The sequence below is a fragment of the Mirounga leonina genome, unplaced genomic scaffold (assembly GCF_011800145.1).
Source record: "Mirounga leonina isolate KUSES-001 unplaced genomic scaffold, KU_Mleo_1.0 Mir_166, whole genome shotgun sequence".
NCBI classification, from domain to species: Eukaryota; Metazoa; Chordata; class Mammalia; order Carnivora; family Phocidae; genus Mirounga; species Mirounga leonina.
In genome coordinates, this window is record NW_023270418.1 from 12,926,279 (window position 1) to 12,944,653 (window position 18,375).

Below are 18,375 nucleotides of genomic sequence, written 5' to 3' on the forward strand. Positions count from 1 at the left end.
CTGCACCGAGAAGGAACATAGACACCAAAATGATAAAACCAAGTAGAAGCAGGACACGTGTAAATATTAACTCTTGCTAATGAAATATATATTTAGGGTATCATGTTCTGATACACTATATATTTTTCTTCATCAGGACAGAATAGCATAGCCAAAAGAGGCATATGGTTATTTTCCATGGAAACCCTAAGCTTTAAAAAATGTTAATGGCATCAAACTCACTTGTAAATACCAAATTACTAAAAGCAGTAGCCATTAAATATTTGATGTCAGCAGAAGCACATTATCTACTGAGCTGTTTTCAGAAGTTAATAATGTGATTAATCACCGATTGATAAAAACCATGGAAAAGAAGTTTTTTTTATACTAAAGAACTCCAGATCCAAGTGCTGCCAGATGAGAGGCAGATCTTGGCTAATGAGGTACCAACTGAAGTCAAAAAGGGTGGTTGAAGTCAGAGAGAAAGACCAACTGACTCATCATGTGTCACTTACCAGTGGGGTCTCTAAAGTATTCCAGAGTCTTGTCCTCAGCTTTGTGGGTCTAGGAGCCCTCAGAGTTCAGCAGGATCAGGAGGACCAACTTATGCTAAGCAGACTTATAAAAGACTGGTATATAAACCAGATTGGTAGCATATTAATTTAAAATATAGACTAGAACTGCCAAAGAGATGGGACTTCTTCTTTAAGTGGCCCTTATTTTTTGCCATATGAAAACCTACATGGGGAGCCAAATTGCAACAGGGCTAATGGAGGTTCATTTATACATTCGTTCAACTTTTAATTGAGCACCTACTATGTGCAAGGCCCTGTTCTAGGCCCTGGGAGTGTAGCAGTGAACAAGAGAAAAAAAAACCTCCCTGCTCTCTTGGAGTGTACATTTTAGTGGAGAGTTGAGAGACAGATGAGGAGTAAATACATATGTATCGTGTCAGACAGTAATACGTACTTTAGAGCCTTACCATTCCATGTGTGGCCTGGGGGCCTGTTGCACGGACTCCACCTGGGAGCTTGTTAGAAAGGCAGAATCTCAAGCTTCACCCCAATTCACAGAATCAGAATTGTACATTTGAACAAGATGCCCAGGCGATTGGCATGCACAAGTTTGAGAGGCACTGTTTAAGAGAAAAATTAAGTAGGATGAGGGGGATGGAGAATTCCAGGGGCAGGGATTGCTATTTGACACTTGTTTAGAGCCCTGAAAGAAGTGAGGGAAGGAGCCATGGATGTCTAGGTGAAGAGCACTCTAGGTGGAAGAATAAGCTGGTGCAAAGGTCCTGAGACAGGAGCATGTCCAGCACATTTGAGGAACAGTAGGAGACTGGTTGACTGGAACAGAGTGAGTTAAGGGAAGAGCAGTGGGCTGTAAGGCCAGAGAAGTAACCAGGGTGGTTGGAAAAGCAGATCCCATAGGGTCTTTAAGAAATTATAAGGACTCTGGCCCTTACTCTGAGGGGAGAGGGAGCCTCTGGAAGGTTTTGAGCAGAGGAGTGTGTCATCAGAGTTTCTAAAGGATCACTCTGCTGCTGTGTTGCAAATAGACTATAGAGGACAAGGGACAAAGTAGGAGGCCATTGCAGCAATTCAATGAGAGATGTTGGTAGCTTGGACCACAGTGGGAGCAGCAATAGAAAGAAGTGAACAGATTGTGGATTCATTTAGAAGATGGAGAGGACAAGGTTTGTCAATGAATAGGATGTTGGGTGAGAATAAAAGGGAAGGGTCAACATTGATGGCAAAGGTATTGACTGGAGCAACTGAAAGGAAGGTATTGCAATTTATTGGGTTGAAGACTATCACAAGAAGAATGGGTTTGGGGGAGAAATTGAGAGTTGGGTTCTAGACATAATAAATTTGAGATATCTCTTAAGTATCCAATTGGAGATTGAGTTAGCAGTTGGATATAGGAATCCAGAGTTCATGGTAGTGGTCCTGGTTAGAGATCTACCCCTGAACATCATCAGCATAGATGGTATTTAAAGCCATGATTCTCTGAGATCATCTAGGTTGTAGGAGAGCAGAGAACTTGGGTGGGATTAGGGGACAGTATCACCGAGCTGAAACAGCCAGTTGCAGCCATCTTGTTCACGAGGATAGACCTACCCCAGCTGGATTCCCCACATCTGCCAGCTGGGGCACATTCCTATGACATGGACAAGTTCTTGCCTGCCCTTTGGCTCTCTTTTCTAGATTTCCTATGGACCCACTCCCTTCCAATAACTTTCTTTTTCTAGCCGATTGTTTTGGTTAATGTTGCCTTTACTCCAGTTCTAAGAACATATTGGTCTTTTTGATTGGATGAAAGTATCTTCCAAGCTTCCTCGCCAGTGATCATAGGGAAGACTCATCCATCTCATGCCAAGGACTTTTTCTTTTTCTTACATATTCCTAGCCTACCTTACAAAAAAGTTGAAAGAACCATACAGTGAACACCCGTGTTCCCACCACCTAGATACCACAATTAGCATTTTACTATTCTTTCATTTTCACATATTTATCTATCTGTCCTTTTGTCCAGCCATTCATCCATCTTATTTTTTTCTTGATGCATTTCAGAGTAAGTTGCAAACATCAGAGGACTTCAACCCTAAACATTTGAGCATGCATATCATTGCCTAGAATTCAATACTTGTTTATGATGTTAAGGTAAAATTTACATAGAGTAAAATGTATAGATCTTAAGTATACCATTTGATGAGTTTTGACAGGTGTATACACCTGTGTGACCCTAACCCCTATCCTGATATAGAGCATGACCATCACCCTTTTACCCTTTGCAGGTTAATTAGTTCCAACCCCACCTCCAAAGAAGCACCTCCTGTTCTAATAACACATTCTTCCTACTGACAATAGCTTCAGTTACTCTTTACTCTGGCTTTGAGAGCAACCTGATCCTTATGATCAGACCAAGGCATTTCCAAGCTTCCCCAACCAACCCTTGGTGGGCATAGATCCATCTACTCAGCTACATTTATTTATCGCTCACTCACTCACATTTATTTATCGCTCACTCATTCACTACAATATTTAGAGACATCTCTCTGTGGCCTTTGCCTCCTGCCTCCAGTCCAACTATGACCCTCAGATGTCTTCTCTCTTCTCTTTGGATTCATGGACATCACCTATAGGGAAAATGGATACAATCCATCTTCCTCTTTCTCTTAATAATAATGAAGGCTGGTATTTATTGAGCACCTACTAGGGACCACACCAAAGCTCCACATGTACCTCATCTCTCTGATGCCTCACAAAGTGATAGCCCCATTTTACAGATGAGAAAACAGAGACTCAGAGATCTTGAGTAACTTGCCCAAGGCAAGAGCCTTTCTGATCCCAAACCCTGTTCACCATCTCATGACTTGGGACCTGAGGTGTGGGGGCTACTTTGCCCCTCCCAGTGCCCCTTGTCACATGCTTCCCTCTGCTTTTCTCACAGCTGTGGTGAAGAATCCACCCAACAACCTGTGGATCATCGCCGCAGTGCTGGCGCCCATCGCCGTGGTCACGGTCATCATCATCATCATCACTGCCGTGCTCTGCCGGAAGAACAAGAACGACTTCAAGCCAGACACCATGATGAACCTGCCTCAGAGAGCAAAGGTGCGTGAGGTGGTGAGGAGGGGCTCTGCCTGCCTTTTCTGTCTTGGTTTTTGAGGCCATTGCAAATGCCTTCAGAAACATTCTAGCAAGCCCTCATTTTGAAGGAGACCCTTTATTTATTTGAATCTTTAAAAAATTATAGTAAATTATAGATAACGTAAAATTTACTGTCTTAACCATTTTCAAGCGTATAATTCAGTGTTAAGTATATTCACATTGTTGTACACCCTTTATGTTTATAATCAGGATATGATAGTGAACGCTTATCTAATGCTCTCTCTTTGCCATAAGTGCTTCTGATGGCTTTATATAGCAACTCAGTCCTCCCAGCAATGCTTTAAGGAAGGGCCATTATTTTGCAGGTGAGGAAACTGAGGCACAGAAAATTAGAAGCTAGATAGACCTGAAAGGGGCCTTGGAGGTCGTCTAATCTGACATCCTCCTTTTACAGAGAGGCAACTTAAGATCACACAGTAAGTAGCAGAACTGATGGTAGAACCAGGTCTTTGGGCTCCTAATGCAGGGCTCTGTGGGGCACATTAGACTCTCAAAATGTTCCTTCTTCCATTGGCTGGAGTGGCTTATCGCCAAAGGCTGCCATGATGGGCGAGCTGCAGAGCCTCGGCCCAGTGGTCATCAAACACACCAGTTCAATGGCTCCACTGAAGCCTGGCTGGGAGCCCACCCACCCTGCCCAGCCTCCTCACCGCTGGTGCCGGGGAGGGGAGTGGACTCAGGAAATTCCGAAGGCTACTTTTCCAGTCACATAGCTCCCTTTGTGATACTCGCAGAGGGAGATATAATAATCTCTAATACCTGATGTTTAAATAATGCCTTCGCATTTGCTGGATTCTTCTGGGTCTGTCACCTCATTGGCTCATCACAGCAGCCCTATAAGGTAGGTCATAGTCAGGGCAGGTTTTATTATTTTCACATTACTGTTGAGAAACCCAAAGGAAAGAGAGCAACTATGGGGATTTGTCCAAAATCACATAACTGGCAGCAGGGGAGCGACTCTGGCCCAGATCTGTGTGTTTGGGCTCTCTCCACATTATACACCTTCCTGAACCCTGAGATTTGGCAGGTAGACTCCTCTTCCAGCACAGAACTTCTGAGCTTTGTCCACCTGTGCAGGAATGAAACAGAGAAAGGAATTCCATTCTGTTGGAATGAATGTCTTGGAGGTGATCTGCCAGGAGTCATGCATGCCTAGTCCTTTCTGGATGGTCACACCTCGCTTCAGCAAAAGAAATCAAATGGATTTTATTGTTTATTAAACTAATTCACCTGTTGCAAAGCTGCAGTTTGATCAGACGCTCTGTCTATGAAAGAGCCAAACTCCAAAGAATGTTGTTCTGTTTCTGTCGACCCAAAGGCACCTGCTTTCCAGAAGCAGCGCAGTGTTGGTAATGGTCCAAGTAGTGAGACATGAAACTGTTCCAAGAAGGGGTATTTCATTCCCATCTTAGCTTAGTTACAATCTGAGCCTTTCAGACATAACAGTAATTACCAGAATCTAATTGCAGCCGAGTCCGGGAATGGAAAACCTGCCACATGGAGGTTGTAAATGCCAACTTTGTGTTTCGGATTAAGCCAAAATTTTACTAATTTGCCAAGGTGAGGTGGGCAGCCCACGATTTCAGCACACCTTCTGGCTTGAAAGCTGTTTGAAGCTGAAAGAGATTCATGTTTGTGGGTTTTCATGGCCCCTTTTATGTTCCTACCTGGGGCATCATGCTTGAAGAGATATCTGGCCGATGTTGACAATCAAGCCAATTTATGTTCCAAGAGAAGACTGGCTTCACTTGTGTGTGGTGGTGCTGGTTGTTTTCTCCCTCATTGAGGCTGGGCTGCGCACTTTGATTTGCAAAGCCCTTTCATCACCGGAAGCCAGCGGGTAGAACTGCCTCTTTCTTACTGCAGTCCTTCTGCTCCTGCAACCCAGGGACGCTGCAGTGTTTGAGAGGACAGAGCCGCCTGCATCACTTCTCACCACCCATGTGTGTGAGCAGAATTCATTTAATGCCAAGGGACGAGGCAGAATGAAAAAGTTAGCCTTCAGGACCAATCCATAGAGTGGGAGGATGGCCTCCTAGTCTCCAGGGACATCGCTGTGTCTTTAGAATGCATGCTGCAGTGTCCAAACATTCCTGGGGAATCCCTGCTGAGACTCAGTAATAGACTTGACAGGCTAAGAGGAGGTGAGTGCACACGCATGCCTGTCCTGGGAGCTGAGGCCAGGGCATGCACGCCCCCACCCTCTGCAGAGACAAAGTACCATAGACGGAACCCTGTTAACCATGGTGGTCAGCTGGGCTTCTGCAGGTAGAATGTTTAGAAAATGATAAATGCTGGAGGGCCAGGCATCAGGGCTTTTGTGACCTTCTTTCTTCCCGGTTCATTTCTCTTTACTCTTTGTTCATTGGATTCACAGCCTTTGCCCAGTGGTTCCCTTCATATAATTGATGAGAACATGGCTCCCTGGAACAGGCAGCCTTACGGGAAAGTAGTTAGGGCCACATCCAGATGCAGGATGGAGCTTGGAGGGCCTGCAATGGTTGGCATGACCATCTGCTCGGGACAGGTCAGTCACCCCCTAAAGATGCCCGGCTGTTTCCTCTCTTTCACACACTATCTGTATGACCTGTACTTAACCTCTTTGTGCCTCAGTTTTCCCATCTGTGAAATGGGATGATAACAGTATTTATTTATTTATTTATAGGTTGATTAAGCTAGCTCTGAAAGTTACTTTGAGCTGTGCCTGGCACATAAATATTACATACAAATTGGCCTTTATTTTTTCTTTTTTTTAATTTAAAATCAATTAACATAGTGTATTATTGGTCTTAGAAGTAGAGTTCATTGATTCGTCAGTTGCATGTAACACCCAGTGCTCATTCCATCAAGTGCCCTCCTTAATGCCCATCACCCATTTATGCCACCCCTCCACCTACCTCCCCTCCAGCAACCCTCAGTTTGTTTCCTATGATTAAGAGTCTCTTACGGTTTGTCTCCCTCTCTGATTTCATCTTATCTTATTTTTCCTTCCGTTCCCCTTGTTCATCTGTTTTGTTTCTTAAATTCCACATATGAGTGAAATCATATAAAATTTGTCTTTCTCTGATGGACTTATTTCACTTAGCATAATACCCTCTAGTTCCATCCACGCTGTTGCAGATGTCAAGATTCCAATTTTTTTATGGCTGAGTAATATTCCATTGTGTATATATACCACATCTTCTTTATCCATTCATCTGTTGGTTGGCCTTTATTATTATACATGATTTTTTTCTTAAAAGGTCTGGATAACTTGTCTACCTTTGAAATTGTTGGGGATTATTTTGATCTGATAATTTTACAAAATTCGTTGTAGATCCTTCATGATGTCTCAGTGGTGTCAGGGGTCACTCACTAAAGTGTGTCCAAGGACAATTAATGAATCGCAGGTGATTTTCAGATTGAAGGTTGAAAGACCACTACCCAGCAGTCAGAAGAGTAAGGGACTAGTCTTGAGTCTTTCACCACTTAGCTGTGTGATCTTAGGCAAGTCACTGAACCTTTCTGAGCTTTTGTGTTCTTACCTGTGAAATGAAGACTGTGATGTTTGCCTTGCTTCCCCCAGGGTGTGGTTGTGAGCATGAAATGAGGTGTCCATGTTTTCAGGCTATAAGTACTGAACATATGCAAGAACTGTTATTATTAATCTAATAACAGTGGCCACCCTTGAACTTGTCATTCCTTAATGTCATGACAATGCTCATTCATCGTCAACCCAGTCGCCTGAAGTATCTAGCAGATAACTTCAACCCAGTGTGAAGGGTGAGGGGACAAATCCAGGGAGAGTGGGGGCAAGAGGGAAAAGGCCAGAGCCAGCTTGTTTTCCTCACTAGATTCTTGGGAAGTCTTAGCTGCCATTGGAGACTCTCAATTCCTCACCGACAGACCAGGACTCTCAGCATGGGAACCAGGCCAAGTACGGTAGCAGATGCTCAACCAAGATGGCAGGCCGCAGAAGGAGAGGAGAGGACATGGGAAGAATCATCAGGCAGTGGTTAGATGTTTTGGCTCTGCATCACTCAGAACTGGGTGTAAATCCCGACCCCACCACATATTAGCTGGGTGAGCCTGGGGAAGTGGCTTAACCTCTCCAGACCTCAGTTTCTTTATCTTTAAAGTGGGGAATCATAATAATAATACCCACCTCCTTGAACTACAGTGGGGCTGAAGTGTCATAATTGATGTCATGCATTCGGCACTGTACCAATAGTATCAAAAGCTCCTTGAGGGCAGGGGACCAGCTATTATTCATCTTCATATCTCCAGCACCAGGCACAGTCCCTGGCACAAGCCAGTGCCCAACACCTATAGTCAGCACTACGCTAAATAGGATCATGGGAGTGTGGGGGTATTACGGAAAAGGGGCCAACAGGAGGTGCAGCTAAACAGGCGGGTCCCGCCAGGCTGTGAAGGGCCTGAATGCCTTGCTGGAGAGTTTGAGTGCTATGAAACATTTTTAATGCGGGAGTGACATGACCTGAGTGGTTTTCAGGGAGATAGCTTTGGAAGCTTGTCAAGGGTACGCCTAGAAAGGACCTGAATGGAAGCAACAAGACCAAGCCAGGAGACAATAGGTGGACCTGGGGAGAAAAGGTCAGCTTCTAGAAACATTTCTGTTGAATCCTCGGTTGGAGGAGCAGGCCATCCAGTAGTCTAGGAACACGACCAGGTGGTTCAAAGGCTCATTCTGTTTCATGTGGCCCCACAGGCAGGAGAGAAACAGACAGACATACATTATTTCAGAAGCATGTTGCTGGATCCTGGCACAGAATGTCCCTGGTCACCATCTGGGTCAGAAAGTGTGTCTCAGCGAAGAGGGAGGGCTGAGTGCACTTCCCACAGTGAGTTTCCCTGGGAACTGGGGGCACTGTCCATGGCAGAACTACAGACTGCTTGACATAAGGAAGCTTTGCTGGATTTAACAAGGCTCCATCCTGTCCTGAGATGCAGTAGGAAGATTTGACGGGTTGGGCCACAGCCCTAGACCGTTCCATCTAGCTGGATGCTCCCTGCTACATTTCTTAGCAAAATTGACAGCTGAAGGGGGATCTCCTCAACATGTCAGGTTCTGAGGGAACCCACATGGTAGAGGTTGAGTTTCATCCCCAGATATTCTTGAAGAGAATCACTGATTTCTATTTCACCTGGCCTGTGATTTAATAGGAAGGTGAACAATATTAACTAATACCGACTGAGCACTTACTATGTGCCAGGCACTGGAACCCAGGCAGTCTGTTTCGGAGCTGGTGCTCTCTGCCACCCCCCTGTCCTGCCTCGAATCACTGTTTTGCAGCTCTGGGGCAGAAAGCCAAATAGAGACACTCCCAGGAATTGTTTAAACACGCCTCTTGGTTTTTTATTGCCCAGCTAATAGATGTCTGTTGGGCTTTGCTCACAGCTGCCCTGTTCACTTAGGATTTCAGACATTGTGCAATAAAAGGCTTGCTAATTACCCAGTGATGAATCATAGGAAAGCCATAGGTCTGGATTTGAGTGATTCCATAAATCCCATTTTATTATTAATGATTGTAGTGCCTCACGTGTGGAAGTACATTTCTTTCCCTGTTTTCAGAGCAGCAGTTCCCCTTTCATACTCAGGGGTGGTATAGGTAAAGCAGATGTGATTGTCTTCATTTCTCAGATGAGAAAATTGAGATTCAGAATTCAAGCAACTTGGCAAAGTCACATACCTCTTATTGCACATAAAGCCTTGGGAAAGTGGGGTTCAGGGATGACAGGACATTCTGAGGCAGGAGGTGATACAGGACCTGTTTCACATATCAATTCAGAGTCTCTAATTAGCAGTATCTAGTGACTTAAAATTGGTGGTTTAAAATTCTTGAAAGAAGTTTGTTCTCACACACGTATTTGCATCTTGTTTATACTCTTTGTTTTTCCAAGTAAGTCTTGTCTAGGGAGATGCCATAGCTGGGTGGAATGAGCACAGATTCTGGTTTTGCAGACCGGAATTATGGGGGAGATTTGAGTTCACTCGTGTTCATCAAAAAGCTAAGTGTGGTCCTGTCACATGCACTCTCCTGCCCATCTTCTCTTAAAGCCATCATTCGAGGCACACTCTGTCAGAAATCTGACCACAAATCCACTTTCCTTTTTGCAGCCTGTGCAAGGCTTTGATTATGCCAAGCAGCACCTGGGCCAGCAAGGGGCAGATGAGGAGGTCGTCCCTGTGACTCAGGAAACAGTGGTCCTCCCACTCCCTGTTAGAGATGTTCCTGCCTCTCAGGAAAGAGACATCACCCAGGACGGAAGCACCATCAAGACAGCCAAGTCCACCGAAACCAGAAAGAGGTAGGCATGGGGCCAACTTCAGCCTCTCTGTCCCAGCAAGGGGAATAATTGATGGTGAGAGCAGCTGAAGCTTTCAAGTTAATACCACTTTTCTCTTTAAAAATTCCCCTCATGCTCGTTTTGAATATTTGAGAAGGAGACTAAGAGAGATGACGAGAATCATAATACTTGCTTCTCATGAGCCATGCTTTGTAAGGTTTTATATCACCGCTCAGCCACAACAGCAGAGATTTCGCTTTCATATGTATTACAGCAAATTTGGCACTGTGTCACACTTGCATTTTTGAACTTACCTTATAAGCAGTGCCTTTGATTCAGTAGAGTTGGATTTTATCTGGCTGTTTTCAAGAGTTCATGGTTTAAGTTCAAAAACCATTTTGAGGGGCTCCTGGGTGGCTCAGTCATTAAGCGTCTGCCTTCGGCTCAGGTCATGATCCCAGGGTCCTGGGATCGAGCCTCCTGTCGGGCTCCCTGCTCCACGGGGAGTCTGCTTCTCCCTCTGCCTGCTGCTCCCCCTGCTTGGGTTTCCTGTCTCGCTGTCTCTGTCAAATAAATAAATAAAATCTTAAAAAAAAAAAAAAAGCCATTGTGAGAGGGGGCACCTGGGTGGCTTAGTTGGTTAAGCATCTGACTCTTGGTTTCAGCTCAGGTCATGATCTCGGGGTCGTGGGATTGGGCCCTGTGTCGGGCTCCACGCTTGGGAGTCTGCTTGAGCGTCTCTCTCTCCCTCTGCCCCTCCCCCCTAAAATAAATAAATAAATCTTAAAAAAAAATTTTTAGGAGTTTTTACCATGAACAGAGCACTTTGACATGCATTGGAAAGGCTACAGAAAGGATTACGATTGAGACCTGACCCCAAGTATCTCATGATGGAGGGACAGAGAGATAAATACCTGGAAACCAAGCATGATGTGCAAGTGCTCATAGGGGAGTCTAAACGAAGTGCTTTGGAAAAGAGAGAAGAGCTTAATTCTGATGGAGGAGCTTATATTTTAGCTGGGCCTCAAAGGGTGAGTGTAGTGTCAGTAGTTGGGGAGAGATAAAGGTGTCCAGTCCAAAGGAGCTGGGAGAAAAGAGGGACCAGCACATGTTCATGCACTGGTGAATGTCCCCAGGGTTTATAGTTCACAGTGGTTGGGGTACAGTGAAGGATGAAACCAGATGGATGAAAATTGTGGAGGGGCTCAACTGCCAGGCTAGGGAGTTTGACGTATATTCTCTGGGCAATGGGAAGCCACTGAAAGTTCTTCTGCAAGACAGTGACGTTCAGCCTGTATTTTAGAAAGACTACTCCAGTGGCAATGTGGATGATAGATGGGAGAGGTTAGGCTAGAGGCCAGGAGACTCATTGTAAGGATTTTACAATAGTCTTATAAAGAGGTAATGAGCTCTATGGTAAGCCCTGTTGGCTGGCCAAGCCAACTCCCATTGCCAAGTCCCTTTGCTCCTTTGCCTGAGACCACAGTGGAGGCTGGGAGAACTACATCACCCCTGCTTCCTTCCTTCTCTCCCTCCCTTCACCTAACATATTTGTTGGGTGTTATTCACCAGGTACTGGGGATACTGCAGCGAACAAGACACAGTTCCTACTCTCATGGTGCTTACAATCTGGTGGGGAGAGCTAGGCAATAAACAAATAGAGAAATAGATGCACAGTAAGTCGGGTGGTGATGGGTATGAAGAAGGAAACCAAAGCATGGTAAGAGGATAGAGCAATGGAAGGGGGCGGGGGCATGATGCCATTTTTAGCTACAAAGTCAGGAAAGGACTTTCTGATAAAGTGACACTTGAGAAAGACCTTGAATGAAATGATGCATAAGCCTCAAGGCTATCTTAGACAAGAATGTTCCAAGCAGATGGGACAGTATGTGCAAAGCCCAGAAGAAGAAATCTCTTCACATACTCGAAGAAGAGCAAGAAGGCCAAGGAGGCCAATGGGAACTAGGGAGGAAGCGGTGGCAGATGGGTCAGAGAAGTTGCCTTAAGTTGAGCATGTCAGGCTCTACAGACCAAAGTCAGGACTTGGAATTTTATTGTGAGTAAAGATCAGAAGTCATTGGAGGGCTTTGAGAAGAACAGTGGCATGCCGTGACTTGCAGCTGTAAAGGCTCACGCTGGCTGCTGTGTGGAACACAGATGGCAGAGAGGCAGAGTGGAAGCAGAGAGACAGGCGGCTATTACAGTAGTCCAGGTGAGACATGGCGGTGTGGGCCAAGGCATGGTGCTGTGAGAAGTGATGGGATTCTAGACGTGTTTTGAGGGAAGAGTTCACAAGGCTTGCTTTGCTGATAGATTGTTGTGAGGAATGGAAATAGAGAGGGACACATTTGCCACTGGTTGTGTTGGAGAGGATCAGAAGAGAAGAAATCTGTAGGGGACGATCATGAGTTTGGATGCGGGCATGTTAAGTTTGAGGTGCCTCTTAGACACGCAAGTTGAAGTGTTCAGAACTCAACTAGCTGTATGAGTGTGAGGTTCAGAGGAGAGGTCCAGAGTAGAAATATAAATGGAGGAGTTGTCAGCATTTGGTTATTTAAAGCTAAGACACTGAATGAGGTCACCTAGGAGAGGATAGTTAGAGAAGAGACCCAAGACCTGACCCCTGGAACATTGCAATCATTAGAGGTCCAGATGATGAAGAAGAATCAGCATAGGAGACCAAAAAGTATCAGGAAAAAGAGGCATGAAGAGGACAAAGCAAGAAAGGAATCCAAGAAGCCAAGAGAAGGGAGTAATTTGAGGGGGATAGAAGGATTGTCTGTGTCAAATACACAAATTTTGCACTGGATTCATGCAACAAGGCTCTGTGTTTTTCCCTCCAGGAGTTCTTGGTACCTCAGAAAGAGATACAGAGAAACAGAAGGTTGGATTCCAGCTTGAGTAGGAAAGAAGGTTGAGGAGATATGGGTTAGTTATCTATTGCTACACCACAAACTCCTCCAAAGCTTAGCAGCTTAAAACAACCACCATTTCTTCAGCTCATGATTTTTGGTGGGTCGGCAGTTTGGGCTGAGCTCAGGTAGGTGGTGGTTCTGGGCTGAGCTAGGCTTAGCTGATCTCAGCTGGGCTCACTCATGCATCTGTAGTCAGGCGGTCGGCTAGCTGGGCTGGCTTGTTGGTGATAGCCTTGTCTGGGGTGGCCCAGTACCTGGGGCCCCCTGCCACATGGTCTCTCATCCTCTAGCAGGCTAGCTCTGGCTTTCTCACAGGGTGGTTACAGGGTGCCAAGGGCAGCAAGAAAACAAACCCCCAAGTGCAGGCACTTCTCAAATCTTTGCTTGTGTCATATTTGCTATTGTCCTGTTGGCCAAAGCAAGACACGTGGTCTAGTCCAGAGTCAGTGTGGGAGGAGGCCACCAAAGCTTGGTTACGGGGAGGTGGGAATAAATTGGGATCACAACTGCAGTGGTCTGCCCCAGCATGGAGAGTTGAAACATACAGAGAAGCAATAGACAAATTATCTGAATTGACTGACAAATAGAATTACCTACAGTAATTGTTCTCACTATGATCTTTGCCAGATACAATAAAGGTGTGGTAACAACTTATATATCACCTATTAGAGGACACTGAAAAGAAAAAATAGAATTACTAAAATTAGGATATTAACACAGCATTGATGGGAAGAATAAAAATTCTTTTCCACCCATTCTAGATGAGTGATTTTAAATTGTATAAAGATTTATTTAAAAAAAATTTTTTTTAGAACAAGCATTTCTTCTTGAATTAGCAAGGAGTCTACTCTTGGTAATCAAGTTCAATTACTTGCCCTCAGAATTTTAATAAGAAATAACAGCTTATGAAACAAATATAGGTAAAGAAAGCAATGTCTACACAGCTGAATGATTTCTACGTTTGCTTCATAATATTACTGTAAAAATAGAATTTTACTAAGGGCTGGCTGTTATCATTGCCAAAGCTATGTGAGAAACCTCACCTCTGTTCAAGTTCAGCTGACCACAGGAGTCTCTAATCATTTGGGAAGATATTAAGATGCCAAACCAACAGCAAACTCATCGTGCATTTATTTGTCTGGCTTTCCCATCTTGTCACATCAGTTCCCTTGTTCCTGCTGGTTGAGGACACATGACCTCCCAGAATGATCCAAAAAGTTTTGCAGGACACATGACCTCCCAGAATGATCCAAAAAGTTTTGCAAGTGAAAAACAGTAGAAACCAGTGATTGGATGGTCGTGAAGATATCTCGATTTTTAAATCTGTTTTTGAAACTGTTTGAAAACTGAAATCTGAGGGTTCAGCCATTTGCAGACAAACAGACAGGTGTTGCAGGTCCTGTCCTTCTAGCCAAGGCTTTTGGTGATACTATTTTGTTGGTCTGTGACTGGGATTAATGGGTGAGGATAGAGAATCAACCTCATAGGGACAGCCATTCAATTCAGTGATTGGCCATAACTGCTCAGCCCCTTCATCCAGGCTCCATGTACACCCATATCCCCAGAAGGAAGCCTACGGAGTTCAATAGCCTAAAACGACAGCCTCACAGGTGGCCCTTTCTTGCTTTCAACAACATCTTTGTTACTGTCAATGTGAGTGGACACACACACATACAAATCTCACTCTATTTTTGACCAGATGTTTGAGTTAATGGCCCCATGTAAACATAAGACTATAAGCTGATGAAAGAGTAAAGCAGAGGTGGAGTTTCTCTCCAGAAATGTGCTCATTTCTGAGCACATACCTCATACCTTTCCCTGGAGTGAGAGGAACAACCAGAGAATTGTTTCAGGATCAAATGAAGGAAAGAATATGCAAATGCTACAGATACCATTAAGTGTTTTATGAACATAAAATAGGTTACAAGAAGCCTTTCCCCTTCCTTTCTCTCTGGACCCCGGAAGAGTCTTGTTGTCCCGGTAAAGCCAGTTGGAAGAGTAGGGGCCATTAACTGGGAGGTTCTGAAAACGATCCAAGGGCTTATGTCTTCCCTGTGGATGTCTCTGTGCACAGCCAGCACTTAGTGATCAAATAGCTGTGCGGTAAACAATATATACTTAATGAATTAATACCTTCTCCATATTTTCCCAAGCTGCATTATTTGTATGGTGAAAGAGATCTGGGGCCAAGTAAATTAGGAGATGCTGGATTAAACAAAAGGAGAGGAGTCTCTTTATGACAGGACTGATCAGGGCCTTTGATATGTTAATGTGCATGAGGAATATCCAAAGAAGGAAGGTAAGAAACAAGACTCCCCCCCCCCCCCCCCCCCCGCCGCCCCAACAAAAAAAAGAAACAAGACTTCCCAAACTTATACTTGTCTGAGGCACTTTGGCCAGGAACATCTCATTTGGCTCTGTCGTTCTATGGAACCCTCTGGGCAGATGTTGCATCATCCCGTGTATGTGAGTGGGCCCTTTCACTGGTCATGCTTTGGGGTGCTAAAGTTCCCAGAGCATGGAGAGAGAGAGAAGGGAGGGGAAAGAAGAGGAGCACCCACTTAAGAAACTGCTTACTTACTGGTCAAGGGCTGCATGTTATTACAATCAATTTTCCATTGTAGGGGCTGGATGCCTTTAGGTTGTGAATTTGGACAATTGACAGTAGAAGAATAAGAGGTTCGATGAGGCCTCTGGATATCTGCCTCCTGACTTGTCTCCACAGAAGGGAAGGCAGTTGGTCTTTATGACGATTGGAGGCCTGAGGAAGCACGAACCTCAGCCAGGGCTCCAAGAGCTCCCTTCCCAGAGAGTCCAGAAGACCAGAATCAGCCCCAAGGGAAGGGGAGAAGGCCCTGCGGCTTTCCCTGTGTACAGGCCTGCCTCATCTGAGACGTTTTAGGAGGCAATAAAGGAGAGGGGCTCTGGCATGGGGGGAGAGCCCCTACCTGCAGGGGGATCCCTGGTTTCCAGGACGGATCTGCCACTTCCTAACTCGGCGCTGGACATTCTTCACTTGCGAAACAAGGGTGACAATCACCAAACCAGTGGATTGTCCTGATGATTCCCTAAGAGTTGTGAAAGCATGCACGTAGTCCTTGGCACCTGGTTGGTGCTTCTGATGGGGAGCTCTTGGAGAATATGGGTGGTATCTTCGGATCACTGTATACCAGGACACCTGGCGCAGTGCCCGGCACAGAGCTGATGCACATAAAGTATCTCCTGAAGGAACAAATAGCTCAAATTGGTAGTTTCAAATGTAAGTGGTTGCCAGTTCGCACAGTTAAAGAGCGCACGTGTGCGCACGCGCCAGTGTGGGAGACAGAATGACAAACTCGGTGGGGTGACTTCAACTTTAGTGGTCAAGGTCAAGGCCAAAGAGAATGTTACGTCTTATGCATGTCCCTGCAGATGCCACGTGAATCAAACGCTCTGCAACACTATTCAGAGTGCTGTGTTTTAAAAAGAGGGCGTGCTTACAAACGCCATCACCACCGTTTCCATAGTCACTGGGGGATAATGGAACAGAGATGGGACCTGAGAGCCGCGCTCACTGAACTTCTCTGCAGAGCTAAGCACTCCCCATAAACAACATACTTCACGATGGCCAGCTGCTTAACCCATGCGGTAGTGTGGGGCTAGTTTTGTTTTGTTTTGTTTTCCTTTCCTGTATCATTTCTTCTTTGTGGATAAAACCAGAATGAAAGGCGACAGACATAAACAGTGCAAATAAAATAACCTTGAGAGGAGGCTGCTGGAGTCGGAACTTACCGTCTTCCTGTTGCTATGGTTACTTCCAGCAGGTCGCCCAGCGAGAATGGCTCTGTCATCAGCAACGAATCAGGGAAGCCCAGCTCAGGGAGGCGCTCGCCCCAGAATGTCATGGCACAGCAGAAAGTGACAAAGGAGGAGGCACGGAAGAGAAATGGTGAGAAGCCTTCTTTGCCAACAGCAGCCCCGAGCCCCTCCCACACACAGTTGAGCACACACATGGGCGCCCACACTCACGCACCCTAGGTTCTCCCCTCTGGTGTGCCCCAGAAAAGTCAGGAGTCTGCTACCTGCCTGTTGGGATATTGCCTGTCCCCCTTCTCTGAATTATCCTGTCTCACGCCCTCTGCTCCCTGATCTGATGGAATTGCCTAGTGCTTTAGAAAAGCCCTATGCTGAATGCACCAATGTTTGCTTTACAATTTTTCTAGTTCTTGGCTGAATCGACAGGATTCCTAGCACCGGGTCCATGAGGGGGGCAGGTCTCTGAAAGGCTGCTTGTCTTGAGATTCCCCCCATTTTCTTGCCCTGACTCCCTTGATAAGTTTCAGGGGTTCAGTCTCTGCCAGGGAGTCCAGATACTACCAATCCACCTCTCCCAGGAAAGACAACACGGTGACAAATCTGTCATCATAAAAATCAGCCCGTGCTTCCGCCTTTATTCTCTAGGGAAACGTAACTGGTTGGATTCTCCCTCACACAGATCTTTTCCCTCACTCTAAAGGATGGGTGTTGGGATTTATGAATAAGTTGTTGGAGCTGTGGCACCATCCATATGTGGCATCCGTCAGACATGATTGTGTGTCGCTTCCTCCTGGTCCCACCTTTGTTCTGACCGGCATTCCACGCACTCCTTCCATGTGTGGTGCTGGCTGGCTGGAGCCCAGGCTCAAGTACCCTGGGCTGCCACTCAGATCCGAAGAAATTCTTTTCAGATTTCAGTGTGTTGTTGGGTGGAATCCTACAGAAATGCCAGGTGAAAAGCCGACTAATCTGGCGATCAGGTTAGCTCTGCTTCCCTTTTAAAGGAATGTGATGGAATAGGATTCAGGGACCCTTTCTTGGAGCTAGTGCCAAGGGTGCCTGGGTGGCTCAGTCGTTGGGCGTCTGCCTTCGGCTCAGGTCGCAGTCCCAGGGTCCTGGGATCAAGCCCCGCATTGGGCTCCCTGCTTGGCGGGGGGCCTGCTTCTCCCTCTCCCACTCCCCCTGCTTGTGTTCCCTCTCTCGCTGTGTCTCTCTCTGTCAGGTAAATAGATAAAATCTTAAAAAAAAAAAAAAATTCCTGTTTCCAAATGTCACTGATTTCTTTCTTCTGACCCAAAAAAGAAAGAAAAAAAAGGAATAATGACACAATGGATTTGTCTTCTGTAGGTCAAATCTGTTCCTCATTCCCATTCCCAGCCATTATGTAAAGCACTGGTTTAAATTGTCCTACCGATTTGATTCCCGAATTTCTTCTTCTCCTGAATTCCCCATTCCCTGTAACAGAGACTGTGCTTTTTACACCCAAATCAGGGTATGGCATGTGGGGTTTTCTTGGAATATCTGCCCCACCCAGGACTACCAGAAATCCTACCTATCAGCTCTCTGCCAAGCCAGCTCACAGAAGGCTTCCTAGAAATATATGAAGTCAAGTCAAAGTCTGTCCTCCCGCACGTGCCCCATCACCCACCCCAGTCCTCAGGTGACCTTGAATAATTTAGCCTGTGTCTTTCTCAGACCTTCTTACTATGCATATGACAACA

The 18,375-nt window shown here is 45.5% G+C and overlaps 1 protein-coding gene across 1 annotated transcript in view; it reads left to right on the top strand.

Moving 5' to 3' along the window:
* The window catches only part of KIAA1549L (KIAA1549 like), a 117,048-nt gene that overhangs the window by 36,064 nt on the left and 62,609 nt on the right, over positions 1–18,375 (top strand). The window contains 3 exon segments of the mRNA XM_035012539.1: positions 3,436–3,599; positions 9,775–9,965; positions 16,660–16,787. Coding sequence (XP_034868430.1) covers positions 3,436–3,599; positions 9,775–9,965; positions 16,660–16,787 — 483 coding nt within the window.